General features: G+C 43.8%; 2 protein-coding genes across 7 annotated transcripts in view; both read right to left on the bottom strand.

Moving 5' to 3' along the window:
• ppifa (peptidylprolyl isomerase Fa) overlaps window positions 1–798 on the bottom strand; it is a 38,664-nt gene extending 37,866 nt beyond the window's left edge. Inside the window, exons 1-4 of the mRNA XM_085921649.1 lie at window positions 483–798; window positions 350–380; window positions 196–284; window positions 12–108 (exon numbers count right to left, since the gene is read on the bottom strand). Coding sequence (XP_085777775.1) covers window positions 12–108; window positions 196–284; window positions 350–380; window positions 483–626 — 361 coding nt within the window. The 5' untranslated portion in view covers window positions 627–798. The remainder of the gene's footprint in view (window positions 1–11; window positions 109–195; window positions 285–349; window positions 381–482) is intronic.
• Window positions 799–1,452: 654 nt separating this feature from the next.
• zmiz1a (zinc finger, MIZ-type containing 1a) overlaps window positions 1,453–23,180 on the bottom strand; it is a 111,164-nt gene continuing 89,436 nt past the window's right edge. For 3 of the 6 annotated variants that reach the window (XM_085921599.1, XM_085921600.1, XM_085921601.1), the window contains 20 exons: window positions 22,122–22,227; window positions 14,717–14,752; window positions 10,244–10,379; window positions 8,778–8,892; window positions 8,473–8,693; window positions 8,093–8,294; window positions 7,698–7,979; window positions 7,441–7,617; window positions 7,296–7,364; window positions 7,068–7,227; window positions 6,820–6,961; window positions 6,263–6,473; window positions 6,042–6,147; window positions 5,689–5,849; window positions 5,541–5,608; window positions 5,379–5,447; window positions 5,019–5,302; window positions 4,639–4,838; window positions 4,011–4,280; window positions 1,453–3,644 (listed from right to left, as the gene is read on the bottom strand). In XM_085921599.1, the coding sequence (XP_085777725.1) occupies window positions 3,537–3,644; window positions 4,011–4,280; window positions 4,639–4,838; window positions 5,019–5,302; window positions 5,379–5,447; window positions 5,541–5,608; window positions 5,689–5,849; window positions 6,042–6,147; window positions 6,263–6,473; window positions 6,820–6,961; window positions 7,068–7,227; window positions 7,296–7,364; window positions 7,441–7,617; window positions 7,698–7,979; window positions 8,093–8,294; window positions 8,473–8,693; window positions 8,778–8,892; window positions 10,244–10,379; window positions 14,717–14,752; window positions 22,122–22,227 (3,123 nt within the window). In that variant the 3' untranslated portion in view covers window positions 1,453–3,536. Of the gene's footprint in view, window positions 3,645–4,010; window positions 4,281–4,638; window positions 4,839–5,018; window positions 5,303–5,378; window positions 5,448–5,540; window positions 5,609–5,688; window positions 5,850–6,041; window positions 6,148–6,262; window positions 6,474–6,819; window positions 6,962–7,067; window positions 7,228–7,295; window positions 7,365–7,440; window positions 7,618–7,697; window positions 7,980–8,092; window positions 8,295–8,472; window positions 8,694–8,777; window positions 8,893–10,243; window positions 10,380–12,673; window positions 13,255–14,716; window positions 14,753–16,935; window positions 19,013–22,121; window positions 22,228–23,180 lie in introns of those variants that run through there. The other 3 variants (XM_085921602.1, XM_085921604.1, XM_085921603.1) reach the window with 3 other exon arrangements.

The following is a 23,180-nucleotide window of genomic DNA, read 5'->3' as shown; positions in this document are numbered from 1 at the left end:
ATTTTACACACCTGCTCCAGTGTGTTTTAACTTAAAGTTCTCATCCTTGAAGGTTTTTCCATATATAGATTTCCCTCCGGTACCATTGTGTTTGGTGAAATCTCCTCCCTGTGACACACACACACAAAGTCAACAAAAAACTGAGCGAAAAAACATGAATAACAACATTTTTAGTCTGCAAGACAGTAATCCTACTTGACACATGAACTGTGGTATGATCCTGTGGAAAACACACCCCCTATAGCCAAAGCCATGCTCTCCTGTACACAAAGCTCTGAAGTTTTCTATGGAATATAACACATTGATTAGTCTTTATACAGTTGGAATGACCTTAGAATGTTGTCTTTACCTGCCGTCTTTGGCACCACATATGCATTGAGCTGTAAGAAAGAAGCACATGGTGTTTACAGGCGCCCTGCAGGGGTCACTAAAGGTCCTGTAAAGAGGTTAAAAACATGCTATCAACATGGTAAGCTAGCTACCTCAATGATTATTCTCCCTAGCGGCTCACCGTCCGCCTCGATATCCAGAAACACAACAGGGTTCTCAGCCGGATCTGAGGAAAGAAGCCTTGATGTGGCAATGCCCAGAGGGCTGAATTTGATTCGGTTTTTGACGACAAACATCGTAACTTAGGCTTTAGCTGAGCACGTCTCAGCTATGACACCCACACTCAGGTGTGACGTCACGGAGTCGAAAGTGGAAGCACATGTTTAACAACGACGTCTTGTGGCAGAATTTAGTAATGCAAGAATGTCTTGGAAATACAAGTATAAATTGGGTTAGACTTTATGTAAAGAAATGTTTGTATATTGTTGTAACGATCATAAGTACCTTGTATTTTCTTTTTAACAGTGCTGAGTGAGTCCTGTGATAACTTCTGAGAAATGATTAAATGTATTTTTAATCAATCAAATCATTATTTGAACATTTTTTAATCAAAATTAAAAGTAAGAAATATTTTAAAATATTTATACTTTCATTTTGACTTATTTTAAAATACTACCAAAACTACTATATATATATATATATATATATATATATATATATATATATATATATATATATATACATGATCATCAAAATATAGTTGTATAGTTGGTAATATGGCATTTTACACCATATCCCTGTGACATTTTATTTTCTGAAATGAATTAAGGAACTTGTGCAAACCATGAGTGTGAAATAAATTAGCAGTTTCTCCTATCGTGTCAGTGACTATTGAAGCCCCAAATAATATTTAAAATTTTTTGTGTATATTACAGTTCAGAAAAGGTTAAATTTGAGTATCAAGAGGCACGTCCAACATTGTGTTTCATCGGAATACATATTTATTAGATAAATATTAGGATGTCACGTCATCTAACTACATACAGATTTGCAAGACTAAAAATCACAATGTTTGTCTGACCAATATGAACTGACACCAAAAGAGAGAAAGACAACTGCCACTTGTTGTGCCAATCACTTCAGATTGTACCTTTATAGTGTTTGCCAAATTGCATAAAAACTATAAATTCGACATGAGTTTTTTTTTTCCTTTACAAACTCTAAAGCTTTGTCTGCAAGTCCTGATGAAGGGCGTGAATCATTTTGTAGCACCTTTAAAAAGTACACAGGCCATAGAGAAATACACAGAATAATTACACAAAGGGGAAAAAATGTATTTTGTGTCGTGGGCCCCCCCCCTCCATGCAAGGGAGGGCTTACATAAAGTAATTTACATGAATGAACAGGCGAGATGAGCGAGGTCTGCGATCGTCAAACATGATTTCAATTGGGACGTCTGACAGGAGGATGCAAGCTTTACAAATTCTAAATACACTATGCACACTCCCTCTGGAGAAAAATGAATACATTTCTGTTAATGGGTCTCTATTTGTCATTTACATTATTTACACACATGCGCATCCCCTCACAGTCACAACCTCGCAATACACTTCTGCTTTTTTCTTGCATGAATTCTTCTCTTATTTGCTAAAAGTGGACAGCACAATTTGGATGCAAACATGACTGTGTTGGGCGTATCCCAATGCGGCAGTGCATTGTCTTACATTAAACCTCAAAGGAATATTTGACAAGTAAAGTAAAACATATTTGGTTTGCATAAAAAGGGATTAAAAAACTAATGGCGTGAAAACAAAGTATACTTGAAACTTCACTGACTGCATCAAACTTAAGAAAAAACAAATCAAAATTGTGGTTAAGATACACAAAATGTAGGCATTTTTTGCAACAAATATTTTGTTGTTTAAAGGTATCCAATTAATGTATATGTGTATACTACATATACTATTTTGGGGGAGAAGATGGGGATTTGGACCTCTAAACTGCTTTTACACATATTTTAGACACAATACCAAGACATGACATTTAAAATAAAAAACAAAAATGAAAGGATGACAAGGAGGAGAAAATATACACTGACACATACGATACAAGGTCAGAGTGCATTTGGAACAGTCCGGAAGTGGGTTTGTGAGTACAGTATTTGTATGTGTGTATGTGTGTGAGTGTGCGTGACACACAGTACCATGTCTAGTTGACAGTAATCGATGGGCACATCACTGCACAGTCACAAAGTATTCACAAAGCGTATATACAACAGTTGTGCATGATTCTGGTGTACAGATGAAGCATTCAAATCGTTACAAAAAATGGAAAATATCAGCTTTGGTGACACGGGACGGAGAGGAAAAAAAAGCACGTAAAAATGACAACGATGTAAAAAAAACGACAGATGTACTAAAGCAATAAATATAGATTGGATAAACAATCAACAGGATGCATTGGCACAATTGCAAAGGAAAACAAAGATGTAGAAGAGTGAGACGTGATAATAAATAGAGCAACTGCGGGGTGGAAGAAGAACATGGCGGTGGATTTGCTCCCCACTTTACATATGCTGCAGGCGGGATGACCACACACATACACACACAAACACACACCGCACGACTACTTGTCCGTTCAGTGAGGTCGTGCGGTCCATTTGCCCTGTGCACTCTGGGTGGGGTGGGGTTCAAAGGTCACAGCATGTGCTGCCATCTTGGAAGAACACGTTTGAAAAAGTGGACAAAAACACACACACACATACAAGATTTTTTCTTCACAAAGCCAAATCATGCTTAGATATTAAAAAAAACAAAAGAAAAGCTTTTCCTTGTCTCCTGGCTTTTGTCGTTTACAGGTGATGATAGTAATAGCTGCACACTTGATAAGGTATCATAGACATGTATATCAACTATATACATATGCATGATGTTGCCTTTTTTTGTGGCCGGGGATGTTGTTGTTGGTGGACTTTACACAAAAAGACGTGCCGGGATGAGCGACGTTACCGTCCCCTCTTTTTTTTCCTTTCCTCCGTCCCATGCAGCACATCTTCTAAAAAGACAGTGTGCACGTGTGCGCATAGGAAGCAGTCTCAAGTGTCAAAGTGGGAGGTGGGCGACGGGTCTGTGGACCGGACAGTCAAACGCGTCGCCCTGTGAGGTGAGCTTGAAAGGAGGAAGTGGGGATCAGGGTCAGGGAGGAGGTTAGTTGTTCTCAAAGAGGGAGAGAAGGTCATCATTGCTGTTGGCCGGGAGGTCGGGAGGATCCAGGTACGAGAGGAGCTCATCCGGGTTGGCCAGCTCTGGAAGCAACTGTGGACGACGCGAATAATGACAACAATTATGATTTTTTCGATAAGAGTGAAGGCGGTGAAAAGTGTGACAATACAAACCATCATTAGCATAATGCTAACACATAGTGGGAAATGCTACTGACGGGCTATCAAATAGCATCAGTGGTGTTATAATGCTTTGAGGTGGTTAAGGTGGTTGCAAAACTGTGCACACCATCTGAAGGTTTTTTTTGCCTTTCTAGAAAGACTATCGGCCCGATACTGATACCTGGTATCAGTTCTCCCCCAACACGAATCATTACTTTCTTTTAAATGTGTTTTTGCCAGATTAAGCTTCATCTGATGCACTTGAGGTGACCACACAAACGAACACACACACACTTACATCCAGCGAAGGTTCGGGCATGTCCGGGCCATCTGACGAGGGGTTAAACGTCAGATCGGCGTGCGGGTGAGCGTTCTGGCCAGGCGGCTGAGGCTGCGGCGGCGGGCGAGGCGGCTGCGACGACGATGGCCCTCCGCCGCCGTGATGCAAGGGCAGCCCCGATTGGCCGTTGCCGCCATGATGCAAGGAGGGCCCCGATAGGCCGCCGGGGTGGGGAGAAGCATGCAAGCCCGGCTGCATGGAGTTATGGGACGGATCAGGATGGGACATCTGCGGGAGCCAGAGAGGAAGACAGCAGATGGAGAGAGAGATGTGTAGCGAGGGGAAGAGTGAAATGAGTCGCAGCATGACTAATGTGAACCGGGCCCTTGAAAATGAAAGCTGTGATGAGCAGACACATACAGCTGCAACACTTTATGATGAGCATATGAGCACACGTTTGGCCTCGGCCCACCAAGCAAAATCTCAGCCTCTCATCAACTGCTTTTTGACTATATGGTGCTCTATATAGCGAGTTGCACATTTTCTAGGGCTGCTCGGGTGTAGGATCAGTAAGCGATTTTAAAGGCAGCCTCCTGAACCTCTTGTATCCTCAGCCTCAATGTAAAGTATCATCAGCGCTACTTACCGTGTCATTCATGCCGTGGTTGAGGGACTTGTCCTGGGACAGAAGACCACTAGGCCCATCTGGCGGGTGGGAAAGCTGCGGGCCATGGATGAAGTCACTCATAGGGGGACCCCCTACTCCTCCTCCACCGCCACCACCGCCGCCTCCAGATGGGTTCCCGTGAGGGAAGTCAAAGTTCCCTTGGCTGTGGTAAGGATGGCCTTCATAGACCAAAACAAACAGATTCAGTGACCTCATGGCATGTGTACTGTATAATCATAATGTGATTACTAATGAAACATGAGTTGACATTCGAAGAACTTGTTTATTTGACTTTTGAGGTTCCCCTGGATAGGAATTGAAAACTCTCGTGATCCCACTTGCCAGCATTTTTTGATTACCTGCTCCCGGGTAATCTCCATTCCCACTGGCATGTTGGCCGGGATGATGAGGGGGAAAAGGGCTGGGACCGGGTCCAGCACCGTGGCCGGCCCCTGGCCCGCTTCCAGGCCCTAGCTGGGCGATCATTTCCATCACGTTGGGCATGGTCATCTGACTGGGGCTCATGGTCTTGAAGCGCTTCGCCAGCGGCCCGTCGGGGTCCTCTTTGATGTGCAGCTCAGACTTGATGGCCACGGGCCGCCAGCTGCACGTGGGGTCAATCGTGACCTCCTCGAACTCTGAACTGTTGACGAAGCAATGAGCAGCGTGTTAGTTCAAAGCGTGTACCTGACATGACATAGCTTGTTGTCACAACTTACTTTTGGATGGCATTGAGGATCCCCCACATGTACTGATCCACTTCGAGACCCTCTAGTAATGCTGTTTTACTGCAGGGAAACAAATATGATTTTTTGAGTTACTAATAGAGGCCACTTTTTCGAACACAGAAATCTTTTCAACATGAAAACTTGTTGACATACTTGCAAACCGGACACCTCCATGTGCCTCTCTCACAGTTTAGCTGCAGGTAAGACTCCAGGTCGAAGCACTGCGGACATCGCAGATGACTCCATGAGCACTCATTTCTACGAATGAATTTCTATGAATGGCTCTTTGATATGCGCAAACCTGCACGTGTTTGCAGTCATGGCCTCGCGCGGGGAGCTGGATGCGGCGGAAGGTGATGGGACACTTGAGCGACACTTTGATGGCCGTCTGCTCCACGCCGTCCTCTCCGTTGAGTGTGGTGCTGCCCGCCGAGGCTGCCACACTGCTGAAGTTCCTCTTGACTACAAAACCAGAGGAAACATTTATTTAAGTAGCCGTTGCTTAGAACTGATTTGGTCTCAAAAGTCTTTTGGCTTTATTTCAATTCTCTTGGCTGATTGAAGTCAGGTAACAGCCCGTGCGGGAACATATTGAAAGCATGAAGAGCACCAGGTGTCGGGGGGTAATTGAGATATTAGCACACGACGGCGTACTTTTGGTGATGCAGTGTTCCGCGGGAAGGAGCCTCTTCTTTAGGAGCCCCTGGAGGACGGAGCGCACAGATGGCCTGTGGACCAGCTGCAGCACAAACAGATGCGACTGCAAAGCAAAACACATAAAGAAACGCACATCTATTCAAGTCCAATCCTCACAGCGGCTGATGTTTTTGTCCCACTAAATATGGACTCTCCCCGGATTGGTGAGCCGCACTCACGCAACAGCAGGCGGTGACGGTGATCTGGATGGTGTTCCTTCCCGGCTGACACACATGTTTCAGGTGCAAGGGCTTGTGGGAGGTCTTGTTGTCGCCTCGCTCGATGGTGAGCGGCGTGGCATTGACGCTGACTTGGACCGACGCTGGCCAGTTGGTGTTCATCTGCCTGTCCTCGTGGTGGTAGCACTTGAATTGCAGTTCCAGGTCTGACCTGCAGAGGTGATGGATTTGTAATATTTAGCATCTCTGAGAAAGTTTTCATGTTCATCTGCAACTCATTCATTTCTTGTAAACATCCCCCAAAAAAGGGCAACAAAAATGTTTCCACTTGTGGACTTTTTATGGTTTTCTCCATTAGGTTATCATGTGCTGTGCTTTTGTTTGATCAGATGACATTTAGTTCCCATTTTTTCACATGTTAGCAATTAAAATGCTCGGCTCCTGTCTTGTTTATCTTCACATGTGAAATCATTTTATCCCCCACCCAAAAAAAAATCCCAACAACAAAAAAGTGGACGCTCTTTTTGCTAAATGTTTTTTAAAGCGACCCCCGTTACCTCCACATAAGGGTCTGGTGGACGGACGGCCGCAGGTGGAAGACATGATTGCTGACGGCCAGGTTGTGCTCCAGGCGAAACGGCTCCAACACCACACCGTCTCGGACCGGGAACGTCAGCCGCAGCTCCTCGTTGGTAATAGCTGGGAACCAAAACAGTTACATTATATACAAATAAAATATGGGCCAATTATCCTTATATTTATATAGTACTTTTATTTTGCAGCAATTTATGTGCGGTTTACTCACAAGGAGGAAGCGCTGTCATATTTGGTTTCATGTCAGGTGGGAATGGGGGCTTCACGTCCTGGTTTGGCGACAGGTACGGCGGAATACTACTACCGGGCGTCATAGGTGGTGTGGGGTTGCCAGGCACTGGCGAGTGAGGGTAGTTACCGGGCCTGGGGGGCTGGAAGGAAAAGGTAAACACATATTAATTGAAATCCATTTATGAAATAAGAACATTTCAGAACTTACCCCATTTCCTTGCCCATATGAGTAGCCGCCACCCGAGAAGTTGGTGCTCTGCCCGTTAAACGGCTCTTGCTGCAAAATAATCATCGATACATTTGAAATGAAGATCATTCCTTGCCAACATCGATAACAAACAGTTTTATCCGACCTTGTAGTATTGGCCTATGGGCATGCCAGGTGGGTACTGTCCTTGGCCCTGCTGGACGGGCAACCTCTGGCCTGGGTAGTTGGGCGAAGGCAAGGGTCGAGAAGCATTGGGAGTTGGGTACTGTCCCTGCTGTGGCGGGAACTGACTGTTAGGTCCATACTGACCCCCGTAGCCGGCCTAGGGAGGAACATTCAAGAAATGAGCACTCATATTCATTAAGAGCATACAGATACAGGTGTGGCAGGGTGCCCAGTCACCTCGCCGGGATACGGCCGCTTCATCCCCTGCATGGGGATGCCTTGCCGAGGTCCCCCCGGGTAGCCCTGCTGGGGCATCCGCTGGCCGTGAGCTCCGAAAGGTCCCATGCCGGGGGTCCGGGCCTGAGTCATGCCCATGGGAGGCCCGCTCATGTTTGGGTTGTTCATCCCTGAACCCATGCTGCCGGGATTCATCCCTCCGGGGGGTCCTCGTGGACCTGGCTGGTTCATGAACTGACTGTTATAGGCCTGAGCGGGACCCATTTGGAAGGATGAACACATCTGGAGCCAAGAACAGAAGGCATGAGTGTTTCGACCATATGGTTGGAAAACAACATTTTTTTCAAGGAGCTCTTCAAACTACCCGACTTGACTCCATGTTCAGAGAACCGTACCTGTCCATACTGGTTCATGTCTTTATTCTGCGTCTCCTGTAGCGCCGCCACAGTGGCCGTTGCCGTGGCGGTCGCCGTAGCAGCAGCCGCAGCGACAGCAGCGGCGGCGGCGGCAGCGGCCGGCTGCGTAAAGTCGCCGGATGGACGCGTGTGGGAGGCCATGCCCATACCTCCAGGGGGCGGGTTGGGGCCTCCAGAGTAACTGTAGGAAATCATACGTGAGGGTTACAACTGTTTGGGATTGCTAATTGCTAACAAAGAGTAAATGGACTTTTGTTAGTGACAGTCCATCTAATGATTTTTTTTATTTCTGCATGGCAGGCCGGGCAGCATCAAATGCTCCCGCAGGTGAGGCGGATGGGATCGAGCCTCTTTCTTACCTGCTGCTGTATCCTCCAGGACCTCCGGGATATGCGGCCCTGCTGTACATGCCCTGCTGCATGTACTGCTGGTTGGAGCCGCCTTTGCTGGGGAACTGCTGCTGCTGCCCGCTGAACTGGGGAGAGTTGAGCCCCCCTGCGCTGGCCGACATCCCCGACGCCATGGGGTTGCCTCCGGGATTCATGGGATTATTGCTGTTGGCCATCGGGTTCCCCAGAACCTGGATTGAATCGGAGGGGGAATCACGTGATTGTTTTGTTGAAGCGACAGGCGAAAGAAGTGAGGCGGACATGCAGGGATCTACCTGGCTCTGTGATGTGTTGGTGACGCCCCACACTGTTGTAACCACAGACAATGACCCAGGGGGCTGGTTAGTGTTTTGTTGCCAGGGGACAGAGTCGTAGGGGAAGGAGCCATCGCTGTAGAATAGACAATGACACAAAACTAATGTTAGTCTCCATTTTCAAACAAGGTTATTTAAGTTAATGAATACAAAAAAAAAGGGAGGTATGTAGGTAGAGCCAACAGAAGAAAACATCTACAAAAAAAAAGAAATAAACTGCTTTGGCCAAAAGTGTTGGGCAATGAAAAGATCCCTTTCACAACAAGACCTAAGAGGCAAAGTATGTGCTGATAGGCACCTCCTTAAAAATTTAAAGAGTTCAACATGACTTGTTGAAAAAGGCTTCGGGTTTGTCCTGATGGCTTGGAATGCCAGGCATTCCTATCCAAAACAATCTGAGCGGCAGGTTCCATCCAATAAACAACCAGATGGGAAGAGGCAAGTGGCCAAGCGCAGGGTGCAGGAGAAGCTGCTATTTTTGGATGGGAGCTTGTTTTCGCTCTGAGGTTACAGCTCGGGATGAATGACATGTTCAATATTTCCTCCAACGGGAACACCAAAGATCGTCCAAGCAGGAATCTTGGCAAACTGCAGCTGTCTTTCTTTTCCTTTTCTTTTCCTATGTGTTTTACTTAAACCCTCCTGATTTGATTGAGTGCCATGACCACACCATGTTAGCCAAAAACATTACTTAAGTCTTCCCTGCTGGTCCCCCTCTTCGTCCCACCCCTCTTTAAATCTGCTCAGCACCCTTCAAAGTAATTCTGCCTGCACGCGGAAAAATGCAAATCCTGTGTGTCCTTGAAGACTACATAAGCACTGACTTCAACAGAATAGTTTCACTGATACCCTTCCTGGTAGACGGTGTCATAAAGTTGAGTCTACATTCATGATTAAGTCCAATTTTGAACAACAAACCCTCACAAAATGTTGGCAAGAATAAGAAAGCAACAGAGGGTCAAAAGTTGCTTTAAAGGTTTGATTGGATGGTGTCATTGTGGAGCGCAACGCAGCTGCAAACTGCGGTCAGAAAAATTTGCTTTGAAAAAAATTCAAAACAGATGATGGAAATGGGAGAAAAGGGCATGTTTTGTGATCACCTTCCAACAAACAGAACTAAAGCGTTAGGTGCTTTTTGAGACAATAATCTGGATGGCATTATGTAGGAGCTGGATTCACAAATAAATAAATAAATAAATAAAATGGGGAAAGCGTTAGACAAATTTGTGGCTCTCTCCAAATATCCTTTTCAAATAATATGCAAAATAGTAATAATAACCGAGTAAATATTTTGTTAGAGTTTCTCCATCTCTGATATGACCAGACTATGACTGGGTGAAGATCCAAAGCCACTTTCAAGAAACGCTTGGGAATCAAAACGTAAGCAGAGCTGCAATGAGTTATTCTTAGATTATTTGCACACTGACCTGTGCGTGAGGCCAGCCTTCATGCTGTTCATGCTGGGCTGCATGGGCACTTTCCCCTGCGATTCGTTCTGCCTGTTCTTCTGATGACGCAGTAAGAGCAGACGACCCAGCTCCTCGCACCACGACGACAGCAGGGCTGCGAGGACGACAACACACAAACAACATATGTGTTAAGACTTCCTAATTGAACTGCGGCGGGTTTCATTTCCTCAATGACTTGTTATCTTGCTCAAGCCTCTAGAGGGCGGCCTGACTCAAAAGACCAGCCAGACTTTAATGACCTCGTAAAACTAGAGCTCAGACCTCCTGCAAGGCAAACTATTGGTTTGTTGGCTCGCAAGTTTTGTCTTTGCTCACAAACAGCCAGGTGGCCAGACGGTTTTATTGATTGCATAATTTTAAAACCAACTTCTGTAATCTGCACCTTAGAACATACTTTGAAGTGGAACCTCCATAAATAAGAAAAATTAAAGAATATCTCTATATAATAAATTAAAAATTGTAAACATCTATATTTAACTACACATCTAAATAGAATATATTAATTAAATGCATTGAATACATTAACATAAACTCACAATTATTCATACAGCAGGGATATCAATAATGTCATGTTTATAAAGATGTTATATCACTGCATATCAAAAACAAAAGTATTGAAACGGCAACAGTTTTTGGTTTTGTTGCTTTTATATCATCTCGATGAAATGACGCTTAACCAGTGAGCCAAGTCTTGGTGACTGATGGATGTTTTGACTTGCCTTTTAGATTGATTGCTTAAACATTAGATAGTGCTTGCTTTTGGCTTTGGCTTTCACCTGTGAAAATTGCATTTGCTGTAAAGCAAACAGGAAGACCAGAGAGCTGTCAATGAGAGAAAAGAAACCTTTTGGAGGGAATGTGTGTATATATTTTTCAATATTATTCATATATTAAATACATAGTTCAAATGTCAAAATAACGTTTTTTTTCAATAAATGTGTCAATTTGCAAAACAATTTTTCAACATATTTATTTTTGCCACGAGTGAACTTTGCTATTGTTGTGTCAATCATCTCGTCGTTCTCGGTTCAAACAGAATCACAGAAGTGCTTCGATCCAACATTGTGTTTAAAAATAAGCAAATGTGCAAATCAAGTGTGCAACAACCAAAACAGAAAGAGCAAAAGGACTGAAAGAAAGAGAGCGTTCTTTGTGCCTGTGGGCGGAGAGTGCCAAGCCTTCTCGTTTAGGAGGAATTATTCCACCCTGCTATTACGCGGCGCTTATCTCTCCACTAAATCACCACCTCCACACTCGGCCGCTGACTCTTCAAGCTGCTAACCCGCCATTTAGACTTAAACGTCAGCTCCGAGCCATCGCTGCTGTCGCTCCGGCTGAGAGGAGAGCGGCGGTGACTCATGACTTTTTGCGACAAAACGCCGCGAGTCATTCATAACGGAGCGAGGGGTTCGCCGTGGGGTAACGTGCATATTTAGTGAGGGGGTTAGCGCAGCGTGTGGCCTTGTCTTCACCTCCCAGTCACCGGTGTTAAAAGCCCTGCCAACACCGCTACCTCATGCCATATGGTGACATTCACACCTGCTTGGGGTAAAATGTGGCATCATTTCTTTCGTGTTATCATTTAAAAGCAAAGTTTGCTGACTCTATGCGAAGATGCTTGAGGGTAAAGATGAAAAAGAAAATCCCTGAGATGTCAAAATCTAAGTTAAAATGTTCACGTAAGATAACCTCATTGTGGTTATTTTTGTTGGCAATAATTTATGCCGAACAAAACAAAATGTCACTTTTAAGACTACTTAGGTAGTGAATTTCTACATTAAGAAAATGTTTAAATATATACATTTATTGTCATCATTTTTACCCAATGCATTTCAATGGGCGTCAATTATGAAAATGTTTTGGCTATTTGTGGGCAGCGCCACCCTCAATATTACGCAAACAGCAGGGGCCGACTGTACAATAAACACACACGTTGTTTAAACATATTTGTCAATCTTCTGATCGATTTTTTTTTATTAACTTGCTAATCAGCTCCAAAATCCTGATCGTGTAAAGCCAAAATATTTTATTCCGTCAATCCCTCATGCTAAATTGAGTTTGTTATGTTACCCCAAGAAAACCAAACAAACCTAAAAATCATCAATAAAGCAGCACGAACAACCTACAGATCGGGTAGCGCTGCAGATTAGGTTGTGATAGTAGCAACAAAAAACACTCGCTCACTAAGTGACATCACAGCCAAGACTGCAAGAACAGTGACAGGAAACTAATTCCTTTACAAAACAGTCCATGAGGGAAAGACTTAAACAAAAACAGAAGTGGAAGAATATATATGGACCGAGCAAACAGTTTACTTGAAAGGCTTTATAAACAAAATCCCTTATGGTTATTGATTGTCAGGCAAATGAAGGTACGAGCGATACGTACTAGTGAATGCAAGATGAGAGCCTCCACGGCGCTTGGTCTTTCCTTGTATAATAGTAAGACGGTTAAATGAAAACAAGAAGAGCGACAACTGTTGTGTAATGAGGGGAAGACAGCATGGCGGTGCATGTGTAAATATCATTTTCTCAGGCCGATTTGCAATCGTGTACAAGTAAACGCTTGCTCGCTGTGAGTAAATAAAGCAACAGGAGAGATCTGAGAATAGATTATCTCCTCACGTAGCCAGGCTTGAATTTCTGGATGTTTCGATTGCGCCTTCAGTTTCGGACGTGCTTCAATTGTGGGGCAACGCCGGCGAAAAATGTCGACAAGCTCCCGAGCACGTCGCAAGTTGAAGGAACCGACATTAAAAGTGACTGTAAAGCGCTGATTATACAACGTTATGAATGTCATATAAACATTGGCTGAACTCCACAATGTAATTTTCTTCTCTGCAGTCCCGATTTGCGTCAGAGAGGAAATGCCTTTGCACAAACATAACAAGAAGCACTTATCGCTGGCTACCAATCGGTGGCGTTTTCTCAACTTAGCACAGTCCAGTCATGCATTTGAAAACATGACAACTCTTTGGAGACTGACTTGCTTCAACATGAGGAGCACGGCGGGGTAAATGGTACTCTCTCAGGCCTGAATAACTAATCAAAGTGTATTTTTCTTTTTTTACAACAATAAACTTCGAGAATATAACGATTTTACATTTGCTACTTCAATGTGTAATTTAAAGGTAAAGAGCTGCGAGGAAAATCCAAAATCTGCCACATGAGATCCATATAATCAAGGACAGGAGGTGAAGTTCAAATTGCCACTAGAGAAATGTAAAATTAGTCAGTGTGCCATACAGGCATATAAAAACATTTGCAAAGCAAAATGAAGTAGGTCATATTCAAGCTAAATGTTTAAATGTATTCACATTTTTTTATTTCTACTTATTTATTTAGTCAGTCTTGATGTTTGTAACATTACACTATCAGTCCAAAAATAGAATAAAATGGCCTTATATTTAGGGATCACAGCGACATCTGTTGCTCTGGCATGCAAATGACAACCTGAAAATACATTTTGAAGTGGTAATGATATAGTTGTTTTGCAATTTCCTTTTGAGGAAAAAAGAAATCATATATATGTGGAAAAAAATTAGTTACTGTTTGGTAACTTCCGTGAAATCCCAAAACAAAATGGCTTTAGCTGGGCGGGATATGACAGTAACTGAGCTGGACAGAAAACAGGATCGAAGTATTAATTCATCTCGGTGCATTAACTTCACACACTGACAGTATGCCAGCACTCTTATCGACAGTGCAGCAGCGCCTGCGCTCGCACCTTGACTCCATTTACACTATTTTCCAACGCGCCGGTGATAAGCTTTGATAACAAAAACACGTACAAGTGCATGCGGCTCTATTGTATTTGTGCTGATGAACACGGACAAAAGAGCAAAAAGACTACATGGAAAATGTGCAGCAACAAACAAAGCAGCCCTGAGAGACAATGTGTGGGATGATTAAAGGAAACATCCGTAAAAACACTGGCAGGTAAATCTACGCCTTGTGGGCGCTCAATATTATGCAAAATGGAGGGATAATAAAATCCTGTGGATGAGGGAGGGGGGAGTCATGCATTTTTTTTGCAGGAATGTGATGGAAGCCATTTAAGCAGTGATGCCCCCGCCCTCATCCTGCCCCGCCTCCTCTCTGTTCAGCCATCAAATTGAACAGCTGACAGAAACCAGACTTGGAATGAAACGACTAACACCATTTAAAGACTTGTAAAAATGTGCAACCCCCTCCCCCGAAAAATGCTTTTTAATGCATTGCTAGGACCTCTAAGGAGAATTTCATCCATGACCTCTGGCAGGACACCAGACATGAGCGCACAGAGGGGGGGAAGAGGATGGATGGAGGGATGCTAGACAGAGAACAGGTGGCGATGGAGGGAGTGGGCGGACCCCCTCCCCGCCAGGGTATGTATGTTTACGTATGTCACAAGGCAAGAGATGCTGCAGCCAGGAAGAGAAAGCAGCTCTACCTGAGTCAGTCTGACATCTCCTGCAGGTGCTGGTTTCTGTGGGGTTCAAATTGCACATTTTAAACGGGACAGAGGGACATAAATCAGCAAACACCAAACATAGAGAAACCAACCGTTTGCAGTACAGGGAAGGCATCAGAGCAATTTGATGCCCTTTTTTCCACTGCACAGTATTGCTATGCTCTACTCCCCCTGGTTTGGGGCAGTGGGCAAAGCATCACGACAATCAATGACATCAGGGGTCTGTTACATTCACTTCTCGCTCAAAGGGTGGCGACAAGGTTTATTTAAGGGGAGGCCAGCAGAATAAAAAAAGATGACTGCAGCAAGATGGAGACTATGGACTAGTATTCTGCAAAGCTAAAACACAGCCGTAGGCTAAGCTAACATTAGCACTCTACCAGCGTCTGGAACACAAACTAACATTCTTATTTGACAATAGTCTGAAGGTGGCAATAAAAAGGTCTACTGCAGCACATTGGAGAATGTGGAGCATCTCTGCATTTATGATTATGGAATAGCAACTGGGTGTGTTTTAATTTGCTAACATGAGAAATGGGGGATCGACAATGCTTTGGAATTGATTTCCTGATTGTAAATATTTCGCTACAGATTTAGTGCACCAAAAATGAATGTCAAGCAAATAAATACCAAGACGAACGACAAAAGCTCTTATCCATGAACAGCCTCCCCCTCCCAACCTCAGTAAATATCACATGGCTAATTATAAGCAGACATGCTACTTATCTCCATGACCACCACACGCTTGTTCTTTTAAAGGAATCACAAGGGGACAGGAAAAATAAAATGCAATTACATAAGGCCGTGATTAAAACGTGATGACATTCCCGCGCTATTGCAGCGAAGACAACAGAGGAGATGAGCTGAATGGATGATGCATCATAGCCCCAAGCAATGACGGTTCCACCCTCGCAGCTATCAATACTTGACATTGGCTTGTCCTGGCAGAAATCACCAGCTCAATCGTCACACTGAGCTCCTTCCGTTTAGGTGGGAGGATGGCGCAGAGGCGATGATTCACAAGTAAAAGCCTCTGCGAAAACAACGCCGGCCGCACAAGTTCACCGTCAAAATGGCACCGGTGAGTCAGGAGGTCACTCAAGTGTCTCTAAACAGGAAGTGCTGCAAGTCATCCCCACCCTCAACTGCAAGTAATAGTTTCCGACACGCTTCAGCGAGAGATTGGGTTATTGTTTGCTAATGAACTTGTCCACTTTAAGGTTAAACGCTGATTGAATGGCCCACAGGAGCTTTAATCGCTCGGGCGCCCTTTTGTTCTCTTCCCTTTTAACAGAGATGCATTTTACAATCACGATGACATCACTCCCACGAGGCCAATACTATCACAAAATCTAAAGACCCTTTTTGAGGCAAACAAATGTCTATGTTTTCAACAACGGCAATGACAATCCACATAAAGCGTCAAAGCAACAGGTGGCGCTACAACTTCAAGACGACTTCAACTAATCAGAAGCCTGAAAAAAGTCATATCCGGAATAACAATAACAAATAAAAAAAATTCACCTTAATTGGTTCTTTTGCGTATAATAATTCATACAAAGTGGTCACTATCTATTTAAGATGGCCATCAACATTGCTAAAAAAAATTAATAGAATGAAAATAAATGGTGGGTGGTAGTAATCATTAGCTTACAAAGGGGTTAGCATGCAAAGGTTGAATGCAATTTCTTTTTCCTCAAGTCTGAACACAGAAGGACCATTTTGTCCAACGAGCAGATAACTAAGCCTCGAGCAGCGTGCTTTCCTCAACGTGCACTTGCACAGCACGTAGACACAAGTCTGACCCCCTGTTACAGCATGTGGGTCAACTTGTGGTCAGCTGATCCGTCCTGATCCCGCTTTCTTAGTCTGCTCGTACTTGCGGCGCACTTATATGCAAGACTGTCAAAGCACGGCGCCGCAATTCCACGTTGAGATTAATAAGAAGGCTAATTCAAAGGACAGCACATCTAAATAAGCTACTCACTCGGCCTCTGTTGAACTTGGATCCCGTTTCGTGCACTCATGCACGACAAGACGCACTTAACTTACCCCGATCTGAACGCAACCCCTGCACGTGTCATCCCCTTCAAATCACAGCGCAAAAGTGTCTCCTGTTGAAACTCCCAAGGTTTGGCTGCTTCCTGGACCTTATCACTCGATTTTATGACCCCCCCCCACCCGTCCTCAATTCTTACTTTTTCTTTTTTCTCACTCTCTTCTCCTGCTCTCTGATCTGTCTGTTTCCCCTTGTCCGGCGTCTGCACAATGCACATCAATTATTCAGAGGCAGTCTCCCGGTTCCTCCTGGCTTATCCAATCAGAGCAGGGGGCTCTGCGCTAATGGGCTCCCGCTGTACCTGCTACCGGCTCCAGAGCGCCGGAGACGGCCGGGAGGTGGAGAGGGGGTGGGCGGCTTGTAGGATAGACCGGTGAGGAGGGGGCGGGGGATGTCGGAAGAGAAAGGATGAGAGTCAGAGATAAAGACAGCGAGCGGCAGCAAAGCGGAGCGAAGATGGCGAGATATTGCGGCGCTTCTCACCCGTCCGTCTTCAGGTGATGTGACGGATGCCTCGGAGAAAAGCACCTGCATAAATACATCATCTGACAACTGCATCCACTCGCGGCAAGGGGCGGAGCTTACTGTGTTGATCAATCAAAAGGCAGGCGACTAGATACTGATCTAATGGTGACAGGCTTTCGTCCGTCGTGATACTACGTCGTGACTAATATGACACGTTCGCGATAGGAGCAAGAAGTTGCGGCTGAACATAAGTTCAACCTTGCTCGGCCTGAAAGTCAACCCGACGTAGTGATGATGATTGAGGGCGAGAAAGCCCGACCTGTCAGCGCTATCACGCCTCAGCCTAAATGTCGGGATGCCGGACTAGCGACGGTGACAGCATGTGACACTCGGTCATCGATATCCCAGGCGTACTTGCACAACAGTAGCATTGTTACAAGCGCAATTTGACTTGAGGAGGGTGTGCCGAAAGCTCCTGAGGGATGACGACGGGGGCGGGGGGGAGGCAAAGGCGGCTTAGTCCTGAGGTGTGGGTGCCAGATCAGTCAACCCCTGAACAAAAGAGGGATTTAAATTATTTGCTCATCCGGTTTTGACAAGACATTGTCTCGCGCGTGCAAAGTGGCGCCTCTTCGCCAGGTTGAGCGTCTCGGGTAAAGCAAAACCAATTAGCCGGCGACTGATGGAGGACCCGCGGAGCCAAGAGGGCTACAAGTGCAGCTAATGAGTGTTTAGTCTACAAACTCAACAGTGAAGTTCGTAAGGTAGTTTGCTGTTGCAGGCGGATTTCATCATCTAAAGCAAAGCCGGTGTCAGAGGAGAGGCCGATGAGCTAAAAATAAAGCTGTTAATAATTCAGTGCACTGCTCTTACCCTCGGTAGTAATTAAATATAAAAAGTCTGTCAGGTTGATTGGGTCTGTATAAAAGAATGTAGCACTTTTGCCAGAGTTGTCTTCAGCGACAAAACAAGATTTTAAAAGGACGCGATGTATTTTCTGTTCGTTTGTATTTTTGGATTCACGGTGAGCAGGCAAACAGATGAAAATGGCAATAGTTTTCGAAACGGTAAAATCTTGATATTTTGTCTGCTCTAGGATCTTTATTACAGACAATTGATATTTCAGTATTGATACGCCCAACTGTTCATTTCCAAAATTGATAATTGTGAAGCAACATTATTTTATTTTATTATTTTTATTTTACTAATCACTTTGTTTTTGTTTTTTTAAATTGTGGATTGTTTTCCCCACATTGAGGATAATAATACAAATGCAGTTTCTTCTCAGTTTAAACTCAGTACAGATGACGACTTATTTTATTTTTATGAAAAATAAATTTGCTTTGGACTCCTGGTTTACAGTACGACACCTATGACGTAGAAGTGAGGGAGATCTGTTCATCGTCTTCCACCCACTTTCTGTTGAATTACGGCAGCGGCGGCGCGGGTGGACCACTTTAATGTGTGCGTGAAAGCATTTTCCACGGCCGCACCCTGGAAGTTTTTGGTCACTGTTGACACAGCTTGAGCGCTTGTTTACCTCGCTGGCCCTGCTAAGGGCGCACCACATGGACCAAAAGAACGAGATGCGATCGGCGGGCACGTCTTGTGAACTTCTCAGAGGATCATTGTGACTTTGAGTAATAGACAAGCCACAGCCTGCTACGGACTTAAACATTAAACGTTGCTATCATTCCAAGAACAGCTGCTGTTAATCCTTGACATGTCAATTCATGTCGGATGCTTTCGTCCAGACTGAAGAACAACTCAAATCATTCAAGTATAATAGATTAAAATTATTCTTTTTAAAGTGCTTAAATTAACAAAAAGATAAGCAATTAGAAGACGTAATGGCATTATCCAGCATTGGCACATTGAAAAGCACCCGTACTTGTACTCATAATTGTCTGAAAAAGTGATATAAATGCATCCCTTGTATCGTTAGCATAGATACTAGAGCTAATGTGGCAAACCCTATAAACCAGTGATTATGAACCAGTAGGCCACTAAGAGATTTGTTAGTGATGTAAGTGGAACAATTGGATCGAACCCAGCCTTGCTAATTATCTTTATCATCACCGGCACCCTTCGGAGGGCTGCTACGATGCCGCGGTAGGCAACGGTAAAACCCTGGACAGATTATGAAGCTAATCTGATTTGTTGCCTGAACTCCTCAGCTAAGTCTGTCAGGGTCGTAGTTGTTTGCTCAACAATGGAGTACCAACCGTACTGTCAATTTAAGTTTTTAGAAGACGATCATAAACAATTAACATTAGCTTTGTTTTCATTTTCAATGTGCTACCATCTAAAAAATAAGTAAAATGGCAGTGAAGCCTGAAATAAGATGATAGTTGCATATGCGCTAACATTAAGGCTACTTGTTAATAGCGCTAATGCAATCTGACCTAGCGCCAGATACTGAAAATCTGTTCGTGGGATTATGGATTAGAACAATGAGCTAATCCCGCAGACTATCAGCAGTGTGGAGTCTGTGAGCACTCCGCTTGAGTAGTCGTGTGTGGGTGTGTTTTATGCACTTTTTATTTGTATATTCACAGGTGGGAGACGGGGAAGAGCAGTTATTGCTCTTGAAGAAGAATTTGAGCCATTCTCTTATAGTTTCTTAATTACCAGGCCACAAAAATAAAAAAATATATACTAATCGTGTTTTATCATTCCACTATGTAGGTCAATAGGATATGTTGGGGTATTTGTGCAATATGAGCGGTAAAGTTCCTGTACTATATTTTAATTTACATTTAAGAACAATGATGGTGGTATTAGCTGCCAACGCGAACATTTTCTGATGCTATCGTAAAGCATGTTACGCACTGCTATGGTTCGTCACCTTCATTGTTTGCTTTGTGTATTTGTGTAAATGCAAGACCGAATTGCGTTGTGGATTACGGCAATGAAAACAAACATATTTCCTTCTTGCTCTGTTTTAGTCATTTGGGTTATCTCGCTCATTATATCTAAGAACAGAATGCTGACAGAAACTTAGCCCCCCCTACATAGTTTACATTTCACAGCTATCTGCCTGAGTGTTATTGTAGAAGTACAACAATATTTAACTAACTTTACATATGGACTGAACAGTTACTTGAAAGCTTGACTGCTCTTTACTTATAAGTTTAAATGCCTTTGCAATTTTGAAAGCAATGCTTATTTTTGGCTTATTTTTGCAACACGTTCTAAAAGATGGTGAATAAACAGAACAAGTAGAAGACCATAATAGACTGGAAACAGATAAAAGATGTGGATGCAACTGTATGAGTTGACACACTGCTCAAGTCAAGTGGCGGGAAGAAAAAAATACAGCCGTTTCTTCAATGGGACAAAGTGTCAAAAACACAAAAATAGAATGAAAACACTGTCAAGGAGCAAAAAGAATGATGCTCATCCCTGGAATAATCATGAAGATCAACGGACAGTTTGAGCTGGAGTCACAGCTTCGGATTTAATTCACTGTGTGACTTTGGGTTTAATCTGACTATATATTGCCGGTTTATTTGTTTGTTATTTTTAATTATGTTGTAATATTTGGTATATGGTGTTTTTTGTAATAGTTTTTTCAAAAATAAAACGGCATTTGACGGGGCGTGGAACAGATTAAAGTCACATCAATTCATTTCAATGAGGGAAATTAATTTGGTTTATGAGTAAATGAGTTCAATGACCTTAGTCTTGCCAAGAATTAAACTTGTAAATAGAGGCATCGCTGTACTTGAGAGCCTTGATAGATTTTTATATCCACATCAATGTGCACGCTGTATTAATTGTGTTATCAACTTCCTTGTTAAAGTGATGCTTCGAGAGAAAGCGACAGTGTGATTGATCTTTTAAGAGTCTGGCTGCTCTTTCTGCCTTCCCCTGAGGGGCCCCGTTCAGAGCAGCCTCAGACAGCTTCGCCCCCTCTCAGATGTCACATTTGCATCCTCGTGTCTCCACGGAGGCTAGCCCGCGATATGTGCCGAGCTTGCACGTTTAAACGCAAGTCATAAAGTATTGGATCAGAACGCCACAGAACAGTAAATGTCAGGTTTGTGATTTTTCTACATTGTTTTTGCAGAGTCTGCTGCCACGGACATACTTTTAATGGAGGGGAGGTTATTCAGTGAGTAAGATGTGCCTTGAGTCACATGCGAGCCTGCATCATCCCCACCCTTGGTAATTAGACTCCAGCTCCCCCATTTACCCGCCGTGCATTAACGGGCCATCCTTCCTGAAAACATTGCGCTCCCTTCTATTAGATCGCATGAGACCCGCGGATGAGTCTCTGGCCGTCAGACTGCCGGGCCGAGCCGAGCCATGCCTGCACAACAATTACATTATCGCAGACTGAGAGAAACAAGACGATCGATATGGTGCACTGACGTCTGGCCGCCCACTTAAGTAGCTTCCCTCCCGACGCAGCTGAAAAACGACTTTTGGCAAATATGAGGAGCCAGTTGGTGTAAACTTGCGAGTGCTAATTGAACATTGGACATCTAATTAGATGGGGAAAAACAACCACCTGCCCGACAACATCATTTCACAATAGTTTGGTACAATAGTAAATAAGCAGCATACTTTAGACATGAGTTGTTTAAAATGACTAACTGGGATAACTTTGGACTTCAAGCTGTGACCCGTTAGGGCAGTTTATTCATTTAGTTGTCTGTTATGTGTGATTTTGTACGTAAACAAAATACAGGAAAATTGAAAACGCAAAAGGCAGCCCATTTAGGCACTTTAAGAAAATAGCCGACTGGGATTACTTTTGTCCAAATCTTTGCTAACAATAACGAATATCAAGAAAGCGGGCCATTTCAGACAGTTTGTGTTTTGGTCGGCTTGAAGGTGAGCTGAAGTTCTTACCGGCAGATTTGGGGGTGAATTTGTCTCTGTTGGCTGCACACACAGCTAGCAACCGGTAGCCAAGGTCCAAGTCAAAGCCTTGTTGTGCCGCCACGCGACTCACCACCTACAGTAAAATAACAAGACATTTTTGTAATTTAAATATGCAAGTAAACTCCAACTCAAACACTCTTGATTCTGACAGAGATTCATAACCTTTTGTGATTCATTAGATAAAAAAAAGAGGAGGCGTTACATTTTTTACACGAAGCAGCGGAATGACAGGCCTGAATACGAGTGCCGTTGAGTGATGGTAATAAAGAGCACTCAGGAGGGTAAATCTTTTAAAACTGGAAACGCCTTAGTTTTTATCTAACACATGACAACTATGTTCAGCTTCCAAACACACTTTGCTGCTCATTACAAGGTCAGTCAGGGTGTCACATTGTTCCAAGACTCATACCCCCCAAAAAAAGTATGATTATCGTGAAGTGGAAAATGAATGGATATGCTTCATGAAGAATTTGGTGATAAATCTATATTTTTCTCAAGTGCTTAATCTTTTGGGTTGCAGGTGAATTGGAACCCATCCCAGCTGACTAAAAATGGGGTACATGTTCAATCATTTCAAGCGCTAATAGAGTAGTCAAGCGGTTGGCTTATGTTGTCTTTGCAATTTGTTGCTGCTGTTTTAGTTAGCAACAGAGTTCAAGAGTGTTCATGAGTTGAGAAGTTACTATAAATTATTTCATCCCGCAAATATTGCCTTGAATATCAGATTATTCGGTTTAGTCAGACTTTTTGGAACAGATTAATCACAAAAACCCAAATTCTGCTGTATGTTCTATAGCAAACCAGGTGGCAAGTATTACCATTTATACTTGACTCCAATAAAAGACAACAAGAAGCTGCACATCGAGGGACAAAAGCAGCAGCGGTGTATCTGTAACAGCTGTCATGTCATCCTTTATTGGTTGGTTCCGTCGCTGAAGCTCCACTGGGGGGAATGACCTCCTCGGCATGCCGGAGGCAACAGGCGTCTCCGCGCAGGCGTGTCATTTCGTTTAGCAGCAACAAATC

The sequence above is a fragment of the Syngnathus leptorhynchus genome, chromosome 10 (genome assembly GCF_054491065.1).
Source record: "Syngnathus leptorhynchus isolate UIUO chromosome 10, UIUO_Slep, whole genome shotgun sequence".
Classification (NCBI taxonomy): domain Eukaryota; kingdom Metazoa; phylum Chordata; class Actinopteri; order Syngnathiformes; family Syngnathidae; genus Syngnathus; species Syngnathus leptorhynchus.
This window is presented reverse-complemented; position numbering and strand designations above follow the sequence as displayed.